The sequence below is a fragment of the Panthera tigris genome, chromosome C2 (genome assembly GCF_018350195.1).
Source record: "Panthera tigris isolate Pti1 chromosome C2, P.tigris_Pti1_mat1.1, whole genome shotgun sequence".
NCBI lineage: Eukaryota > Metazoa > Chordata > Mammalia > Carnivora > Felidae > Panthera > Panthera tigris.
This window is the reverse complement of record NC_056668.1, coordinates 70,000,810-70,017,384: the sequence shown is the minus strand read 5'-3', so window position 1 is coordinate 70,017,384 and position 16,575 is coordinate 70,000,810. Positions and strand designations below refer to the sequence as shown.

The 16,575-nt window shown below is 44.0% G+C and overlaps 1 protein-coding gene across 1 annotated transcript in view; it reads left to right on the top strand.

Moving 5' to 3' along the window:
• Window positions 1-16,575, top strand: part of SLC12A8 (solute carrier family 12 member 8) — a 144,349-nt gene that overhangs the window by 89,135 nt on the left and 38,639 nt on the right. Inside the window, exons 7-8 of the mRNA XM_042956675.1 lie at window positions 14,143-14,230; window positions 15,755-15,842. Of these exons, the coding sequence (XP_042812609.1) occupies window positions 14,143-14,230; window positions 15,755-15,842 (176 nt within the window). The remainder of the gene's footprint in view (window positions 1-14,142; window positions 14,231-15,754; window positions 15,843-16,575) is intronic.

Below are 16,575 nucleotides of genomic sequence, written 5' to 3'. Positions count from 1 at the left end.
CTTAAAAATTGAACAGTCTATGGCCATAGCACCATAAATGTGTCTGATCTTGGAAGGTAAGCAGGGCTGTGCCTGGTTAGTGCGTGGATGGGCGACTGCCTGGGAATACCAGGTACTATATAGGCTTAAAAGAAAGAAACCTAAATATACACCCAGCCATCCCCTCCTGGTTATCCGCTGCAGAGAAGTGAAAACATGTAAAGACTTGTGCATGACTGTTAAAACAGTTTAATTTGTAATAGTCATGAACTAGAAATAATTCAAATATTCATCAACTGACAAATAGATAAATTATGGTATAGCCATCCATGTAAAACTACTCAACAATAAAAAGGAATGAGCTATTGATACCTGCAACAATACAGATGGACCTCAAAATAACAGTGCTGCACAGGGCACCTGGGTGGCTCAGTTGGTTAAGCGTCCCACTTCAGGTCAGGTCCTGATCTTACAGTTCGTGAGTTCGAGCCCTGCATTGGGTTGTGTGCTGACAGCTCAGAGCCTGGAGCCTGCTTGTGAGCCCCTCCCCTGCTTGCGTGCTCTCTCTCTCTCTCTCTCTCTCTCAAAAATAAACATTGAAAAAAATTAATGGTGCTGCAAGAAAGAAGTCAGACAAAAACAAGTACTTTTTTTAAAAGATAAAATTATACAAAACTCCATTTATATAAAATTCTAGAAAATGCAGACTATAGTAACAGAAGGGAGATCAGTGGATGGGGAATAGGGGTGTGGGGAGCAGGAGGGAGGGACAAGGAAATTTGGGGGTATGAAACACTATTCTGGACTGTGGTGATAGGTTCACAGGTGTATCCCTATGTCACAGCTTTCCAGATTATGACACTTTAAACGTGTGCAGCTTATCGTTTATTAGTTACACCTCAGTAAAGCTGTGCAAATGAAAAAAATGAACAACGTTAATCGCCTTTAATCAGCTTTCCTGAATCCCACTCTGGCCTCCAGCAATGCATGTTTTCTCTGCTTTTCACAATCAAGCACTGGGGCTTTGTGCTCCTGTCTCCATTTCCTGCCTCCTGTTGCCTTTGTGCATGCTCTTCTTTTGGAATTCCGAGCCTGCCTCTCTACTGAAATGGCCTTTCCAGAGTCTTCAGTGGCTGCCATGCTATTCAGTTCAACTATCATCTCTAGTTTCTCAGTGCATTTGACTGGCAACCTCCACTTCCTCCTTTTCTCTTGCCTTCTCTGATGTAGCACCTCCTGGTCTGCCCCCTGCCTCTCTGACTTGCCTATTTGGGTACATCCTCTTCTGCCTGCCCATTAAATTTTGGGGTTTTTCTCTTCTTTCTCTACTGTTTTCCTTAGGATCTCATCCATGCCTACTGTTCAATGACCACTCACAAGACTGTTGACTCCCAGACTTGTACCTCTGGCCCAGATTTCTCTAAGCTTCGTATCATATTCTTAGTTGCTTACATGGCATCATCCACTGGGTATCTCAGACCCAACATGTTCAGAACCAAGCCCTCCCACCCATCCCCCAACTGGTTCTTCTCCTTACTCTTGATCTCAGGAAATGGCATCTCCATCCAAACAATTGCTCATGCCAGTAATGGGGAGTTATTCATGATAACATCCTCTTTCTCACCAGTACCCTCCAAGTCCTCCTAAAGGAGCTTCTCCTTTACTTCCTACTTCTTTCCACCTCTACCACCTGACCACTCTGGTCCAAGCCTCATCTCTCAATAGATCACCACAGCAGTCTCCTACCTGACCCACTGCCCTGACCCCCACCCCCCAGGCTGACCACAGAAGTGAGCTTGGAGCTAGGCCTCAGGAGCGGCAGGTAGAATCTTGGTCCACAAATCCAGATGTGCCAGAAGTAATGCATCTCTTTCATTTTTATGAAATGAAAAGAGTCAGTCTCTGACTCAGTCTTCATTCTGCCAGGATGATTAAAAATGAATGTCAGTCATTCATCAATGCCTCTACATTGCCCTGCCATCTTGTTCCAGGGTCTTAGGGTCTTATCAAGTCCCAAGGCATGTCTGGCTTTTCATCATTGTACACACAGCCAGATGTCCTGTCTGCACATCTGTTCAAGTACATGCTCAAGTACATAGGGAGCCCTATGCTTTAGAGTCTATGCACTTTCCAGGCCCTCCTTCCAGGGGTCTTGTGGGGCTCCTGCTGTGCTGACCAGGAGTGGGTCGTACATCCACACGGCTCCAGATCTTATGAGCCTTTATCTCCTTGCCTTCAGCTCCAGGGGCAATCTTCTGTAATAATATGGCAGACACTTTTGTCCAGGGCCAGCTTTATGGGCATGAACCTATGCATTCACACTGGGTCCCACGCTCAGAAAGGCCCCCTGCTCGGTGTAATGATTTACTTTTGCTAAAACTCTTAATAATTTTTGAACAAGGGATCTTATATTTTTATTTACACTGGACCCAGCAAACTATGTACCAAACTATGTCCACGCCGCCCCCTCCACTGCCCGCCCCCGCCCCTGCCATGCTTTCCCCCACCTATTTTGCGGTTCCTTTTCTCTAAAATCTCCTAAGGGCTCAGGCTTTTGAGAAACAGAACCCAAAACAGGGTGCAGGCAAATTAAGCTTCCTTCTGGCACGTATCTCCCTCAAGGCAATGAAATATATGTCAACTTCCTCTTGAATGGGCAGAAAATGCAAGGGGGAAAATGAATAGAGGAAATTTTTTTTTTAAGTTGACATTTGAAAATATTGACTTGCCCTCCCTCCCCCACACAGGCAGAGCACACCTTCAAGAGACTTCCCACCTGAGCATTTCCTTGGACCCCTGCCTGGGTGTCAGGGCCACAGTTACACCTGAGGCAGGGTTGTGGACCTCTTTGGCTGGCCGCACTCCAGGGGGCGTCCTCAGGCACCCACAAGAGCTTGTGTCAATAGTGTGACCCTGCTGGGCCCCCTCCACGCTGCTCCACACTTCCCCTCCTTTGCCTCTCTGGGCCCTGTGTCTTAGAAGAGAGGGGATGCCTGGTCTGACGGGGCATCAGGGAGTGGTGCAGGGAGGGTGCCCCCCTCTTCAGTACTTCTCCCTCCAGCAAGGAATTAGCAGCAGCCTGAGGTTTGAAGAGCCACACAGTGGCCCAGAGTCTGAGTGGGACTAACATTTGAGATCTGCTAGTTCAGCAGCTCTCAATTCTTTCTTTCTTTTTCCTTCCTTCCTTCCTTCCTTCCTTCCTTCCTTCCTTCCTTCCTTCTTTCCCCCCTTCCTTCCTTCCTTCCTCTTTTCTTTCTTTCTTTCTTTCTTTCTTTCTTTCTTTCTTTCTTTCTTTCTCGTTCATTTTATTTATTCCTTTTGAGAGAGAGAAAGAGAGCATGCGTGAACGTGAGTAGGGGAGGGGCAGAGAGAGAGAGAAAGAGAGAGAGTCCCAAGCAGGCTCTGCACTGACAGTGAGGAGCCGGACACAGGGCTCAGTCTCACAAACCATGAGATTATGACCTGAGCTGAAATCAAGAGTCAGATGCTTAACCAACTGAACCACCCAGGTGCCCCTCAACTTTTTCTTTTTAATCCATATTCACTTTTGATAATGATACTGAAACCCTCACCTACACTAGAAATTCTGATATGCCTCCCTGGACCAGAGAGGGGTATATTTGTCCTTCCTTTGAGAAAGATTGCTACCTAAGAATATTAGTCAAGCTTTATATTCTGCAGCTTAAATTATGAAATATTGTTTTGTAAAAGTCCAAATATAAAATTATAATATTGAAGAAACTATCTACACAGGCCTTTTGTTTTACCTCACGCTTCTCCGGAGATGGGCTTCCCCGTCTCTCCCACCGCCCCTTGGCCCAACCAGGTTGAGAAGGACTGATCTTTTATGTGACCAACTGGGGAAGGAGGAGCACAGAGGGGCTTATGAAGGATTGCTAAAGGTCACCCGGCTAATTAGTGACCAGAGTTGGGCCACCATCCTGCTATGGAACATTGCCTCTCTGGCTCTCTCACTGTTTTCCAGGGGCCCCAGTGTAAACACGGTAGGCAGGACGAACAATTTGTATCACTTGGCTTTCCCCTGGCAGATGTTCTGTTAAGCTATGAAAAGCATGGATGATTGGCAGTTTCCATGGTGACGGATTTGCCAAGGATTAGCTCCGAGTGAGTCATGGCTGGGGCTCCCTCCAACGCCATCCTCTTCTGGAACAAGAGAACCTCCAGGCTGTGGAGAGGAGAGAGGAGTTTGGAAGAACAAACAAAAGTCCCCCCACCTTGTGTCCCCATCTCCAGTCAGACATATGATTTAAATTACTTCAGATATTTTATCTCAAGGGCAGGACACTTCCTGAGAGGAGCAGCTGAAGTCTAGGTTTCAGTGGCTTCTCTGGATTTATGAAGCATGTCCTTTTGTCCTTCTGTCCTTCTCCCCGAAGTCCACCACACCCTGCAGTACTGGCTGCAGGGTGGGGCTGGGACCTTGGAGTAGATTCTGCATTTGCTTTGTTTCTTAGAGCACTTTCCTTCTCCAAGCTACACAACCAAACTTGCCCTGAGAAACAAATATCCACCCCACAGAATGCTTTTTCTCTCTCTCTGTTTCTTTGTCTGTCTGTCTCTTTCCCTCTCTCTCTCCTCTCTCTCTCTCTCTCTCTCTCTCTCAATCACACACACACACACACACACACACACACACACACACACAGCCACTCCAGGGATTAGGGACCACAGTACATGGAGGAACTAGGAAATGGAAACTCCCAGAGAATGGGGTCCACAGGTTTAAGGAAGAGAGAGCCTCAAGTAAGGACAAGCTGGAGTGGGGCTCACTCCACTGCATTCTGATGAGTAGGATAGGAACAAGAGAAAAGAAGGAAGCTTTATAATTATTGTCATGTTTCTTTTTATAATTTTATTTATGGAGTTAACATATAATTTTATCAAAATTATTATAAATATCTGTAATAATCATTAGCATTATAATAGCCTACTAGGTGTGGAGCTGTGCTGAGCACTTTACATATAGTCTTTCACTTAAACCCCACCACAGCCCCACTGCTTCGATTAAGCACAGATTTACCCTGAAGGTAATGAACCCCAGACTTCAGGGTCCCTCACTTGAGTAAGCTCCTGCTTACGCCCTGTTCTTAATTTCATATTCATAAGTCTGTGTTGTTTTTAAAGTGTCAGACCCCATAGAACCTGGACCCTTCCATGGGTTCTGTTATTATCCCATTTTATGGATGAGGGAACAATAACAAAGAGAGGTTATTTCCCCAAGGTGCTGAACCCCATTGCTTCCCACCTACTTTGGAGAGGATGCTAGAAGAGAGAATGCACGCTTGTCTGGAGCTGCCCCCGACCCAGAAGCCAACAACTCTGGCATTTAGTTGAATTGAATTGAATCCTGGGATTTAAACATTCCATTATTTGACACTGTCTCAGCAGAAACTCTAAGGCACCGAGAGGGTGGGGCCTGACAGGTTCTGCCTCAGAGAATGGAGCCAAGAGGGGATGAAAGGTTCCTTCGGGAACAGCTGAAAAACCAACCAATAGGTTTGGAGAAGGAGTGGGTTTGGAGTTCAGGTGGAAGGTAAGGAGAGACCACCAGGGTCCTTAGGAACCCAAGGATCTCTGAGTGAGGGACGGAGCCCGTCTTTCCTGAGTGGACATTTCTTTAGCACCTCCTAGGTGCCAGGCACTGTGCTGAGTGCCTTATAAATGCTCATTCTAACTTTAACAACAGTTCTGTCAGATAAATAATCATATCCCCATTTGTAGACGAGGAAACTGAGGCTCAGAGCCACACTGCCTCCAAACAGTAACAGACTGCTTCCTTCAGGACAAAAGGCAGCAGAGAAGACATGGGAACTTTAGTGCATGGATCTTCTGCCTTAATGATAGAGAAAAATAAACTCATGAACTTAAAAGAAGAAAGAAAATAGGCACCAGAGATACAATTAAGCTAAAGCTGAAGGAGAAAATTAAAGGTTTCTAAGAACACAGATTTGGATTGAAAAGCACCCAGGAGGAAGCTTGGAACCTCCTTGAGAAAGAGTCGTTCTTTAATGAACAACTAACAGAAACCAGAAAAGCCTAGAAAAACTATTAGGCTTTTTTCCCCCTTAGGAATTCTCATTTTCAGTAACAAATAAGAAAGTAGGGTGGGGAGTGGGATTGTGATGGCAGGCAACAAATGAAGTGTGTGTGCTGTGGTTGACTCCCCCCACCCTCCGAAAGGACATGGCCATTGTCTTGCAAATGTTGTAAGCCAGTGGTTACTTGACGTACTGGTTCTTTTAACCACAGCTTATTTTTGAGATGTAGAGGGGATGAGTTCCTCCCCTGGCCATCCATGCCTGTTTTTAGGTCAGATATTTGAACTGGGGCATTAAGCCCAAGCACCATATTCACCTGGTGACACCCACCCCAGCTATAGGCATAATGTCAATGCCCAGGAGACTATGGATGGCGCTGGATGTTTAGCGTCATAAACCTAAGCTGGTAAGATGATGGCCAACACCAGCTCACATATATACAAAAGCTGAGACAATAAACATGCTAAAAGTCTGTAGAACTAGGGTGGAAGACCAAATCAGGAGGCATATGAAGGAAACCATATGAAAGAAGCTGTTTACCAAAGTCACATGTGCACAGACTACATTGTCATCCTGATGCAGGGAGAAATGTGGTTTCAGGTAAAACAATTAACTGCTTCCTGGAACTGGCAGTTTAAGACCTACCAGGAGGGGAAATGCCCTGGTCCAGGCACAGACTAGTGATTTGGAACTGGTGATGAAAGTACCTGTGGGTAAACCAATGTATAGTGCTGATCATAACTGATAAATTCAGCCTTCTTGTGGGGGAGGTAACCCCAAATTAATCATACAGCTACTTGGTTATAAAAGGGAAATCCAAGAAAAGCATGGGTGTTAGAAATCAAGAAACTGTATTACATAGTGGAAAGAACACTGACTTGAGATCAGGAAACTTGAAGATAGTACTGCAGTTAGTCTGAAACTTGGGCAAAATCACTTCTCCTCTTTGGGCCTCAGTTTCCTCATATGTAAAATAAGAGGTAGGAGTAGATAACCTATAGGACACCTCTAGCTTTAAGAATTGTTGATTCGGGGCGCCTGGGTGGCGCAGTCGGTTAAGCGTCCGACTTCAGCCAGGTCACGATCTCGCGGTCCGTGAGTTCGAGCCCCGCGTCAGGCTCTGGGCTGATGGCTCGGAGCCTGGAGCCTGTTTCCGATTCTGTGTGGCCCTCTCCCTCTGCCCCTCCCCCGTTCATGCTCTGTCTCTCTCTGTCCCAAAAATAAATTAAAAAAAAAAAAAAAGTTGAAAAAAAAAAGAAAAAAAAAAAGAATTGTTGATTCTAAGTAGCCATTTTAAGCAGTTTTAGGAAGCCTCCCAAGAAAAGTATAAAGATTAAACAGTAATTATAAAATGGACACAAGTGTTTCCCAAACTGTCTTCCATGGAACACTAGTGATGAATAGTTTTTCTTTAAAAAATAATGTAAAATTGTTAAGTGAGTTTTGGGAAACACTGTGTTACATTTCTCTTCTTAGCGATGGATGATGAAAATTAGCATATTGTAGGCACTGGTAAGTCCAGCAGTAAAAAACTTTCTAAGCTTATTTATCAAGATTTTCCCAAGCTTTTTTTCCCTTTAATATCTGTAAAACATCTGGACACCAATGCTCTCGGAAATAGTATTTGTTCTTCTACACCCACCCTAAATTCAGCTCTAACATTAACAGTGATATCTTAAAATGGTAGCAGAAGCAGACAGAAAGCCAAACTAGAGAATCTCTACAATACTTGACAAGCATGGGCAAAAAATTACTAAATCAAAATAATTTTTCTAGATCCAGCTGGCAAGCGAGAAATTTCTAATTCACCAGAACTAGTGCTCATCTGCTTGGGAATTGTGTAGTCACGCAAGGGTGAAATTCTGGAAGTGACAGTATCAGTGTGCAAGCCAGTCTAACAGGTGTGCATAGATCACTACATTAGCCTGGCAGGAATGACCTGCCTAGCAGGTACTTCCCTGTCCTTGATGCTTTGTGTCTGTCCTACTGACTACCTACCCTTTGGCTTCTCTGTTTTGTCTCAAAAGCCACCTTCTGGCTGTCTGTGTTCCTGAGGGTGGCCTTGTCCATGTCTATCCTCTCTGTTCCCACTGACCAGGATCCCAGGGCATCCCACACAGGCCAGCTATCAAGACCTGTGATCAAAGGTTGGGTCATGGACTGTAAGGGATTCTGGGTGAAGAAAAGGGCTTTTGTTATGAGTATAGAACCTGGTTGGAAGCAGGAAGCAATTAGGCTTAATCAATCACTTTCCTAGACAGAGCATACATATCAGTGGAGTCCTTGTGGGTCTTTGTAAATGATCTGATGGAAGGTGCACAAAATGATGTGACAAATTGTAGGAGGTACTAAAGTGGCAGAATCATTAGTGGTATGTAATCTTACAATGCTGAATGAATGGGCATAAAATTGCTAGGGGCTAGGAGCTAGAATGAGGAGGCCATTGTAGATGTTGGGAGGCAATGTGGCCAGGCAGGTGAGTTACCAGGGAACCTGGTGACAAGTGGGAACCTTTGCGGAAGTCAGAATTTAGGAGGTCCAGGAAGGGCTGGTATTAGTGGATGAAGTTAGTGGGGTCTGGGAGTCAGGTGAACATGGATATTTGGCCAGGGATGCCCTTGACACCAGGTAGTTCTGGCAGTGAGCTGTGAGCCCGTAGCCTTTGAACAGAGCCTCCGTGACAGATCTGGTCTCAGGGACACTGGTCAGAGTGAGGCAGGTTGTGGATATCCTTTTTTGATACAAATAAGACCTACACATGCCAAAAAGGAAAATCCTACAGAAGTGCTTATAATATAAAGCAATAGTGTCCCACTCTACCCGTTACCACACCAGATATCCCTCCATGGGAGCAACCACTTTTTATTTTTAGCACTTTGGGAGCTAGCTGCATATTTACCAAACAATAAGCTTGAATCTGTAACTTGATGAATCAAAGATGTAATCTATTGAATCTGTGTTCAGAAGTAGAGTTTAGCTTACTTACATGCTCCTTCATTCACTTCCTAAATTTTGATGGTTAACGTTGCTTTTTTTCTTAAATTAACTTTTTAACTTTAAATAATATTCTCAAATCTCTGTTATTTTATCAATTTTGGGCTACATCCTTTCATTCTTTATTGTTGGTGTGGGAAATTGAGATTCTGTGTTGTGTTTTAAGATTAATGTATTACAGTCATATTTATTTTTATGTGTAAAATATTTTTACAAGGAATACTTCATTTATCTCAAGGGAGTCCCTAATTGTAAGGGAATCTGTATAATCTTTTTGTATTTGTGCTTTTTTTTTTCTTTTTTAGCAGCAGGCAAAAGTTTATTAGAGTATAAGATTAGAAAGTAAGAGTAGTAGCTAACTTCGGCTCACGTCATGATCTCACAGTTTGTGGGTTCGAGCCTCGCGTCAGGTTCTGTGCTGACAGCTGAAAGCCTACAGCCTGCTTTGGATCCTGTGTCTCCCTCTCTCTCTGCTCCTCCCCTGCTCATGCTCGCTCTCTCTCTCTCTCTCTCTCTCAAAAAATAAATAAACATAAAAAAATAAAAAAGAGAGAAAGTAATAGTAGTAGGAAAAGCTCTGTTTACAGAGAGAGGACATTTGGAAGTGAATGCCCATGTATCTGTGCTTTAGAACAGTATCAGGGAAGCAATAACAAGTTGATTATTAGCAGGTGAATGGGCAACATCCTCTGAAAACTGTAGTCTACAACTTTAAGTGAACAGACACAGTTTCACATACACACAGACACACAGACACACAGAGGCTCAAATCTATCAAAAAACATTTTGGTCTTAAGTTTACAAGTCAACAATCTTTGTAACTTCAAAGGCAAACTGGCTCAGTATTAGAAATTTCTTTGTTCTTTTTAGCAAACACTAGAAATTCTTTATGATAACAAGATACAGAATAAGTTTAGAATTAGCTTAAAATTAGTTGCAACTGGTATAAAAATATTCACTAGCCTTTTCCTTATTTACCTACCAAATTTAATGGCTAGCTCAAAAAGCTAGATTCATTACTAGAATCTTTCAAGTTTTCTTTTCCTTCCTTTCTTTCTTCCTTTTTCTTTTCTTTTCTTTTCTTTTCTTTTCTTTTCTTTTCTTTTCTTTTCTTTTTTGTATAGAGAGAGGGGCAGAGATAGAGAGGGGGAGAGAGAGAAGTGGGGCTCACCTGAAGTGGGGCACGAGCTCACCCAATGCAGGGCTCAAGCTCACCTAATGTGGTGCTCAAGCTTGCCCGATGGGGGACTCGAACTCACAAACCATGAGATCGTGACCTGAACTGAAGTTAGATGTTTAACCCACTGAAGGCGCCCTTCAAGTATTTTATTAAATGCATTGAAGCTTGTAACAGTTAAGCCAGACTTGAGTGAAAGATTATGGGACTTATATTTTTGTTTTTCAACAGTACTATGATGAAATTATTAGTGCTTTTTGTGTTCTACTTCTTTCTCTGTCTCTTTTTAAAATTAGTTCCTAATATCAGTTAGTCATAGCTTTACTTTTATATTGTCAAGGTAGATAATATTCATATTCCATTTTGTAACTAGAGTTATGTCCTCTGTGCTTGTCTATAGGTCAATTTTTAGACGTCAGAAAACAGTAAACATGTATCCTATTGTGACTATGTAGCTGTTGTTCATTGAAGAGTGAAGCAGCAGCTAGAATTCCATTTCCTTTGCTGTGATTCTAAGGAGGTCCTTGTGCCGTTTAGGGGAGAATATTCCTAATATCGTGGCCAAATGACTTACTTTGTTCTTACATTTTATTAGTTGTGTAAAATCATGTCATGACATGTTAGCTTGAATCCTATTTAGACATGGACTTTCTTCTTCCCTTTTCCTGGAGTTTCAATAAGCTTTCTTTTCTCTTGTTGCCAAAATATACAGTCAGCATGTCCTTAAAATCATTCAGTTTGTTAGTCCGGTTTGTTCATTGTGTTGAATCCAGTTCCTATTCAGAGGCCTCTCTCTTGGGGCCTCAATCCTTCTGCTCAATATCTTCTGGTTTCTCTGCGGTACAACTGTTATTCTGGGACTCTACTCCATTTCCGAGTCAAACAGAATCTTGTGTTTTCCTCCTTCATGGTTTACATCCTCATTTTGCTGGAGTACATGCTTTAGTATCTTCCTCAGAAATGATATGTGGGAGGTCAGTTTTTTGAGCTCTTCTCTACTAAACTTTGCTTTCACTTAATTGGTAATCTGGCTAAAATTCTCGTTTCAAAATAATTTTTCCTCAGAATTTTAAAATCAGTACTCCATTGTTTTCTAGCATTCACTGTTGCCAAAGAGAAGTCTAATTTTTTTCCTTTATAAGTGTTCAGTTTTTACCTTTGGAAATATTTAGGGTTTTTCCTGAAGTTGCACAACGATGCATTTGGGTATGGACTTTTTATATTTTGATCTTTGTGTTGTCTACTCTATGGGATATTTCAACCTGTAGACTTGTGTCTTCTCCAGTTTGGAGACATTTACTTCTGGTTATCTATTATTTACTTCTCACTTATTTATCTGGTTATTTCTTGTGTTTTCTCTGTTCTCTCTGCATCTCCTGTTAGCTGGATGTTGTAGCTGTAAGATATTTCCTCTATTTCTTCTCTTCTTTCCTCAAATTTTGTACCCCTTCATCTTTCTGTTTTCAATTCTGGGATACTTACTTTATCTTTCAAATCTTCTACTGCATTTTTAATTTTAGTGATCATTTTTGTAATTTCCAAAGGTTCTTTTTTGTTCTTGCACTATTTTTGTTTTTCATTGCATCTTGCTTTATAGATAGAATATTCTTCTTGGGTGTGTCTGGAGCTACTCATTACTATTTTCTTCAAAATTCTCTTCTGTGTCCTGATTTATACTTTTATTCCAGCCCAGGTTGTTCTATTTTTATCATGCATGTATTTGTGTATTTGTTGCTGGTTTTCATCACACCCCTGGCAATCTTTGGTTGCTGGCATGGATTCCTGGCTGTAGTGTGTGTAGGTCTGTTTCCCTAAAGGGGCTCTTCCTTCGCAGGCAACTTGACAGCAATAGATTTGTGAGAACAGCTAGTTCTTGAAGAGGGCTTCCTTTGGGTGTAAACATCCACACTAACAGCCCTGGTTTTCCTCGGGTTTATTCAGATCCTCTAGAGAAGTTTTCTAAGGCTTTCTTTTCCTTCCTTTTCACTGTCATTTTCACCATTCTCTGTGTTCCAGACATCTGTAGCAACCTTTCGTCTACTTATGGCTGATGCCCCATCCCAATCCTCCTCTTAGAGGCATGTATGCATTTCCCCCTTTCCTACCCTTTTAATAAGATTTTGGGAAGAAGAGAAACAGGAGGAAAGAAGAGGTGCCTAATGTGTGGTTTGAAAACAAAAAGCCCTTTAAAAATTAGTTTTCCCCAGTTTCAAAATGATCACTGTAGAAAATTGAGAAATATATATATGTATAAGCAATAATATAAAAAATGATCTGTTTTCTATCACCCAGAAATAACATTGTTAACATTTTTAAAACATGTCCTGGTTCTTTTTTTTTTTTCCCTATGCATAAATTTATCTGTTGCCTTTTTTTTTTTTTTTACAACAATGGGATCATGCCATATATGTTTTCTAATATGCGTCTGAAAATGAAACAATAGCTTTTGAATATCTTTCCATGTCACAACATATCTCTGATAACACAGAGCCCTGGTATTTACTGAAAGACATATCATCACTTATTGAACCAATCCCTTACTTGTAGACATTAGGTTCCTTCTCATTTTCACTATTATAGACAAGCACTTATAAACATTTTTGGCTACATCTGTACTCATATCCTTGACTATTTACTGAGGATAAAGTCCCAGTCTTTAATTGCTGGTCCCAGAATTAATCCCAGAATTAATTGCTGGTCAACCCATGTTCAGTCCCAGTGTGGGGCCCCCATTCAGGGCACCCTTTGAAATAGGCCCTCATTAGCTCCCTGGTTCCATACCTTCACCTCACTCCATTTCACCTGAGCTCCCCCAACAAGCATTATAGAAGGTGGGGGGTGGGTAAGAGCATAATTTTCAGTCAGAGTGACTGAGGTTGAATCCTAGCTTTCCCACTTACTAAATGTGTGACCTCCGGCTATTTTAATTAACCTTTCTGATCACTAGTTTCCTTTTCTATAAAATGGGGGAAATAATTCTACTTTTCTGATGTGATTGTTGTGAGGATAAAGCAAAATAAAAAATGCATGGAAAGCATTAGCACAGGCACTGGCAGGTTGAAAGTGTTCATAAATCCATAATGATGGGTTTAGACCCAGCTCTGTCCCTAAGCCCATGTAAATCTTCCTGCAAGGCCACATTGGAGATGCACCCACCCCTTTGTAAAACTTTCCTGACCAGGACTTATAGAGCACTTGTGGGCTGGACCTACTTTTGACGTTCAGAACATATCATCTGTTGCATTCTTCTGTGTGTGAGCATGGACAGAGGCGATGTCCCCCCTCCCCATCCCACACTGCCCTCCCTCCCCATCATGACTAATTTATGACTTCTCATGAGTGTGGTTGGGGAATAGAAGCAATAATGAAGAGGAGTTTGTGACTCAGTTCTTTAGACTGTTCTCAGGATTGTTCCTTAGAACTTGCTTAGAGCCCTTTGGTCTCTGGCTCTGGCTGTTGGATGCAACCTGCCCCCCAGGACACCTGAACCCCAGTGTAGTCAGTGGGAAGCAGAAGCAAGGAACTCTGCTGAAGAGGGGAAAGCAGGTGCTTTGCTAAGGCTGAGTCTCCCCAGGGAATTGGCGGGGGGGGGGGGGGCGGGTGGGTAGAGGCAGAGCTCAGTATGTGGCCACAGGACCTTTGTGCAGCCTGCCAGCTGCCTCACTCACCCTCATTACTTTGCACTGCACCATAAGATGCTTTTGTGGCCAGCAGGGCTTTCCTCCCAAGCATCATCCAATCCACAAAGGTCCCATTCATGCCCCACGGATGCCTCCCTAGTTGCCAGGGGAGATTGAGAAGCTCAGTTGCCAGAACTGCAGATGGAAGGGCTTGCCGTGGGATAGCTTCCAGGAGAGGGCCCTGATGAAGAGAAGGCGATTCATGGAGTGGAGTTCGTTGCTCACCCCTCTCCCCTGTCTGGGTGTCTTTCAGGAGTCATGGCTGGTTTCAACATGGGGGGTGACCTCAGGGAGCCCGCTGCCAGCATCCCCCTGGGCTCCATAGCAGCTGTTGGCATCTCGTAAGTAAGTTCCCCTCATGGCAATCAGCTGGAGAGAGGGAGAGAAAACCCCAGGCAAAAGAGGGGATTGCCCCTTTTGTTCTGAGAGTGCCCCAACTGTGGCCAATCTATTTCATATTCCAGTTCTCCTTTTAACACTCAGCGGGCTGGAAAATTCACGTCTGGTGGGTTCAGACGCTTGCCCTTTCATACCCCCTGCCTGGGAATGCGGGAGGAGGAGGAATCCTTTCTTTCCTTTCTCCTCAGCCTCCTGCCCCTCCTCCTCCCCCACTTCCATTTTGAACTTGGGGATTTTTTTTAACCATTGGTTTTCCAGGATCGTTGGGAGGAATTTAAAGGTGAAGAGTTTTGCAATCAGAAATGTTGGCATTTCTATCCCAGCTCTGCTTCTGGGGGGCTGTGTGATTTTGAGCATTTTACTTGGTTCTCTGAGCCTCTGTTTCCTTTCTTGGAAAGTAGAGATAATGAGAATATGTGTGCCCCAGAGACTGTGGAGCAGATACTATGTGTAAAGACACATAGCAGGCTCTCCTTACCAACCCCTCCCCCCCCAACTGTCCTCACCCGGCCTGCCTCCCCTGCACCTCTCCAAGGCTGTCAGGCTCCCTGGGTTTTAATTCACACTGTGCCACCCACAGGAGCAAACCGAGTGGCCTCGGGTCTGCTTCTGACCTTCTAGAATCTTCTGTTTTATTCTCAGTACTACAGAAAGAAGCTTCTCTGCCTTCACTGGGTAGACATGACAATGTCTTGAGAAGTTAAAAGTGCCCGTATTATTTCAACCATGATATTGTTAAAATATTCACAAATGCTGACTGTGCTCTTAGCTTATTATAGTGGCACCATCACTTCAGTCTATTTTGTGCTCAATATGGCTGTGCGTGGGGAAGAGAATGGAGACAACAGAGCATACATGGGGTGTTGGGAAGGAAAGAGAAGAAAGAACCCTGCCTCATTTGGAGGTCATAGCTGGGAGGCCCCTGGAGGAACCTTTGGCCCATCCTCTCACTGCCCAGATGGGAATGAGGCTGCAGGGATCATGTGACTTTTTCAAGGTCACAGGGTGCCTGGGGGCAGAGCCAGGTCACTGCTGCCCTTTTCACACTTGGCTTGGCTCTCTATCATCTGGGATCCAAGGAACAGCAGGACCGAGAAGCCTGAAAGATCATGTACTTGTTCTTCAGGGGTACGAAGGGGGGTTGGGGGGTTGCCCGTCAACCCTGCCTGAGTCCCGGCAACCTAGAGGTCAGTGGGGCCTCTCGCTCCCCACTCCCAATACACTTTGTGTGTTTTTCTTCTTTGATGTCAGAGACAAAAGAATGATACACTTTTTTGGCAAAAGATGCTAGAGGAGAAAGAGTACTGAAAGCCCCCTCAGACAAGCGAGGGAGGCTTTATGACTGGCCTTTCTCTTTCCTTCTGAGACAAGTCCCCACGGGACCCAGGGGCTGAGTTGGGTGAGTTGGGACGGGGTTGGCCTAAGTCAGGGATGTAGCTCTGCTCCACTTTTGGGGTTTTTTGCAGGTGGTTTCTGTACATCGTATTTGTCTTCCTGCTGGGCTCTGTCTGCACCCGAGAGGCCCTTCGCTATGACTTCCTGATAGCGGAAAAGGTGGGTGAGTCCAGCACTGCTGAAGGGCTCAGTCTGCTGGTTCCTTTATTTGCTCCCATAACAAATGGCTACCTCCCTCTTGCAGCCCTGCCTGGGAATCCAGAGAGTCTTGGGCCCAGGGCTGAAGTAGCAGGGGAAGAAGGGCAAAAATATGGAAAAGGTAGAAGTTTTTCTTATAGATCCCTAGAAACAGATAACAGCCCCTGGAAAGGCACTTACATGCAGGTGACTAAACAATAGAACACAACCATCTCTTCATGTCAGAAATCAGGACAGAAACAAAGGATACCATCAGCAAAAATCCCTTGCTCAACCAGTCCTTCATTTTTGCCAAAAGCCTCACCTCCTACCATGAGCAGAAAGTGCTGCTCTAAGGAAGCCAGTAAAAGGAGGAGGCTGATGGACAGAAAAGAGGCAGCTAAGTGGATGGAGTCCAGAACACCAGGGTGAGGCCCGCCTTGCCCTCTGAGGACCTTGACTCTGTGTTCTCTCCCAGGGGTGGGCTGGGGTTGATCTGGCCGTAATATCTTTGTTTCAAGAGCTGTACACGCCGCCTGCCAGAAGGTTAGCAAATTCCTCACGTTCCACTGCTGCCCTTTACAGGATAGAGGTCGTGTGACAGTCAAGGACACTCATTTGGGATCTCTAGAACCTAGGAGAATAAGATTCCCATATGCTTTTCTGGAAATCCCCAAAAACTCCTACTTTCCCTTAAGTTCCTAGAGGATGAGTG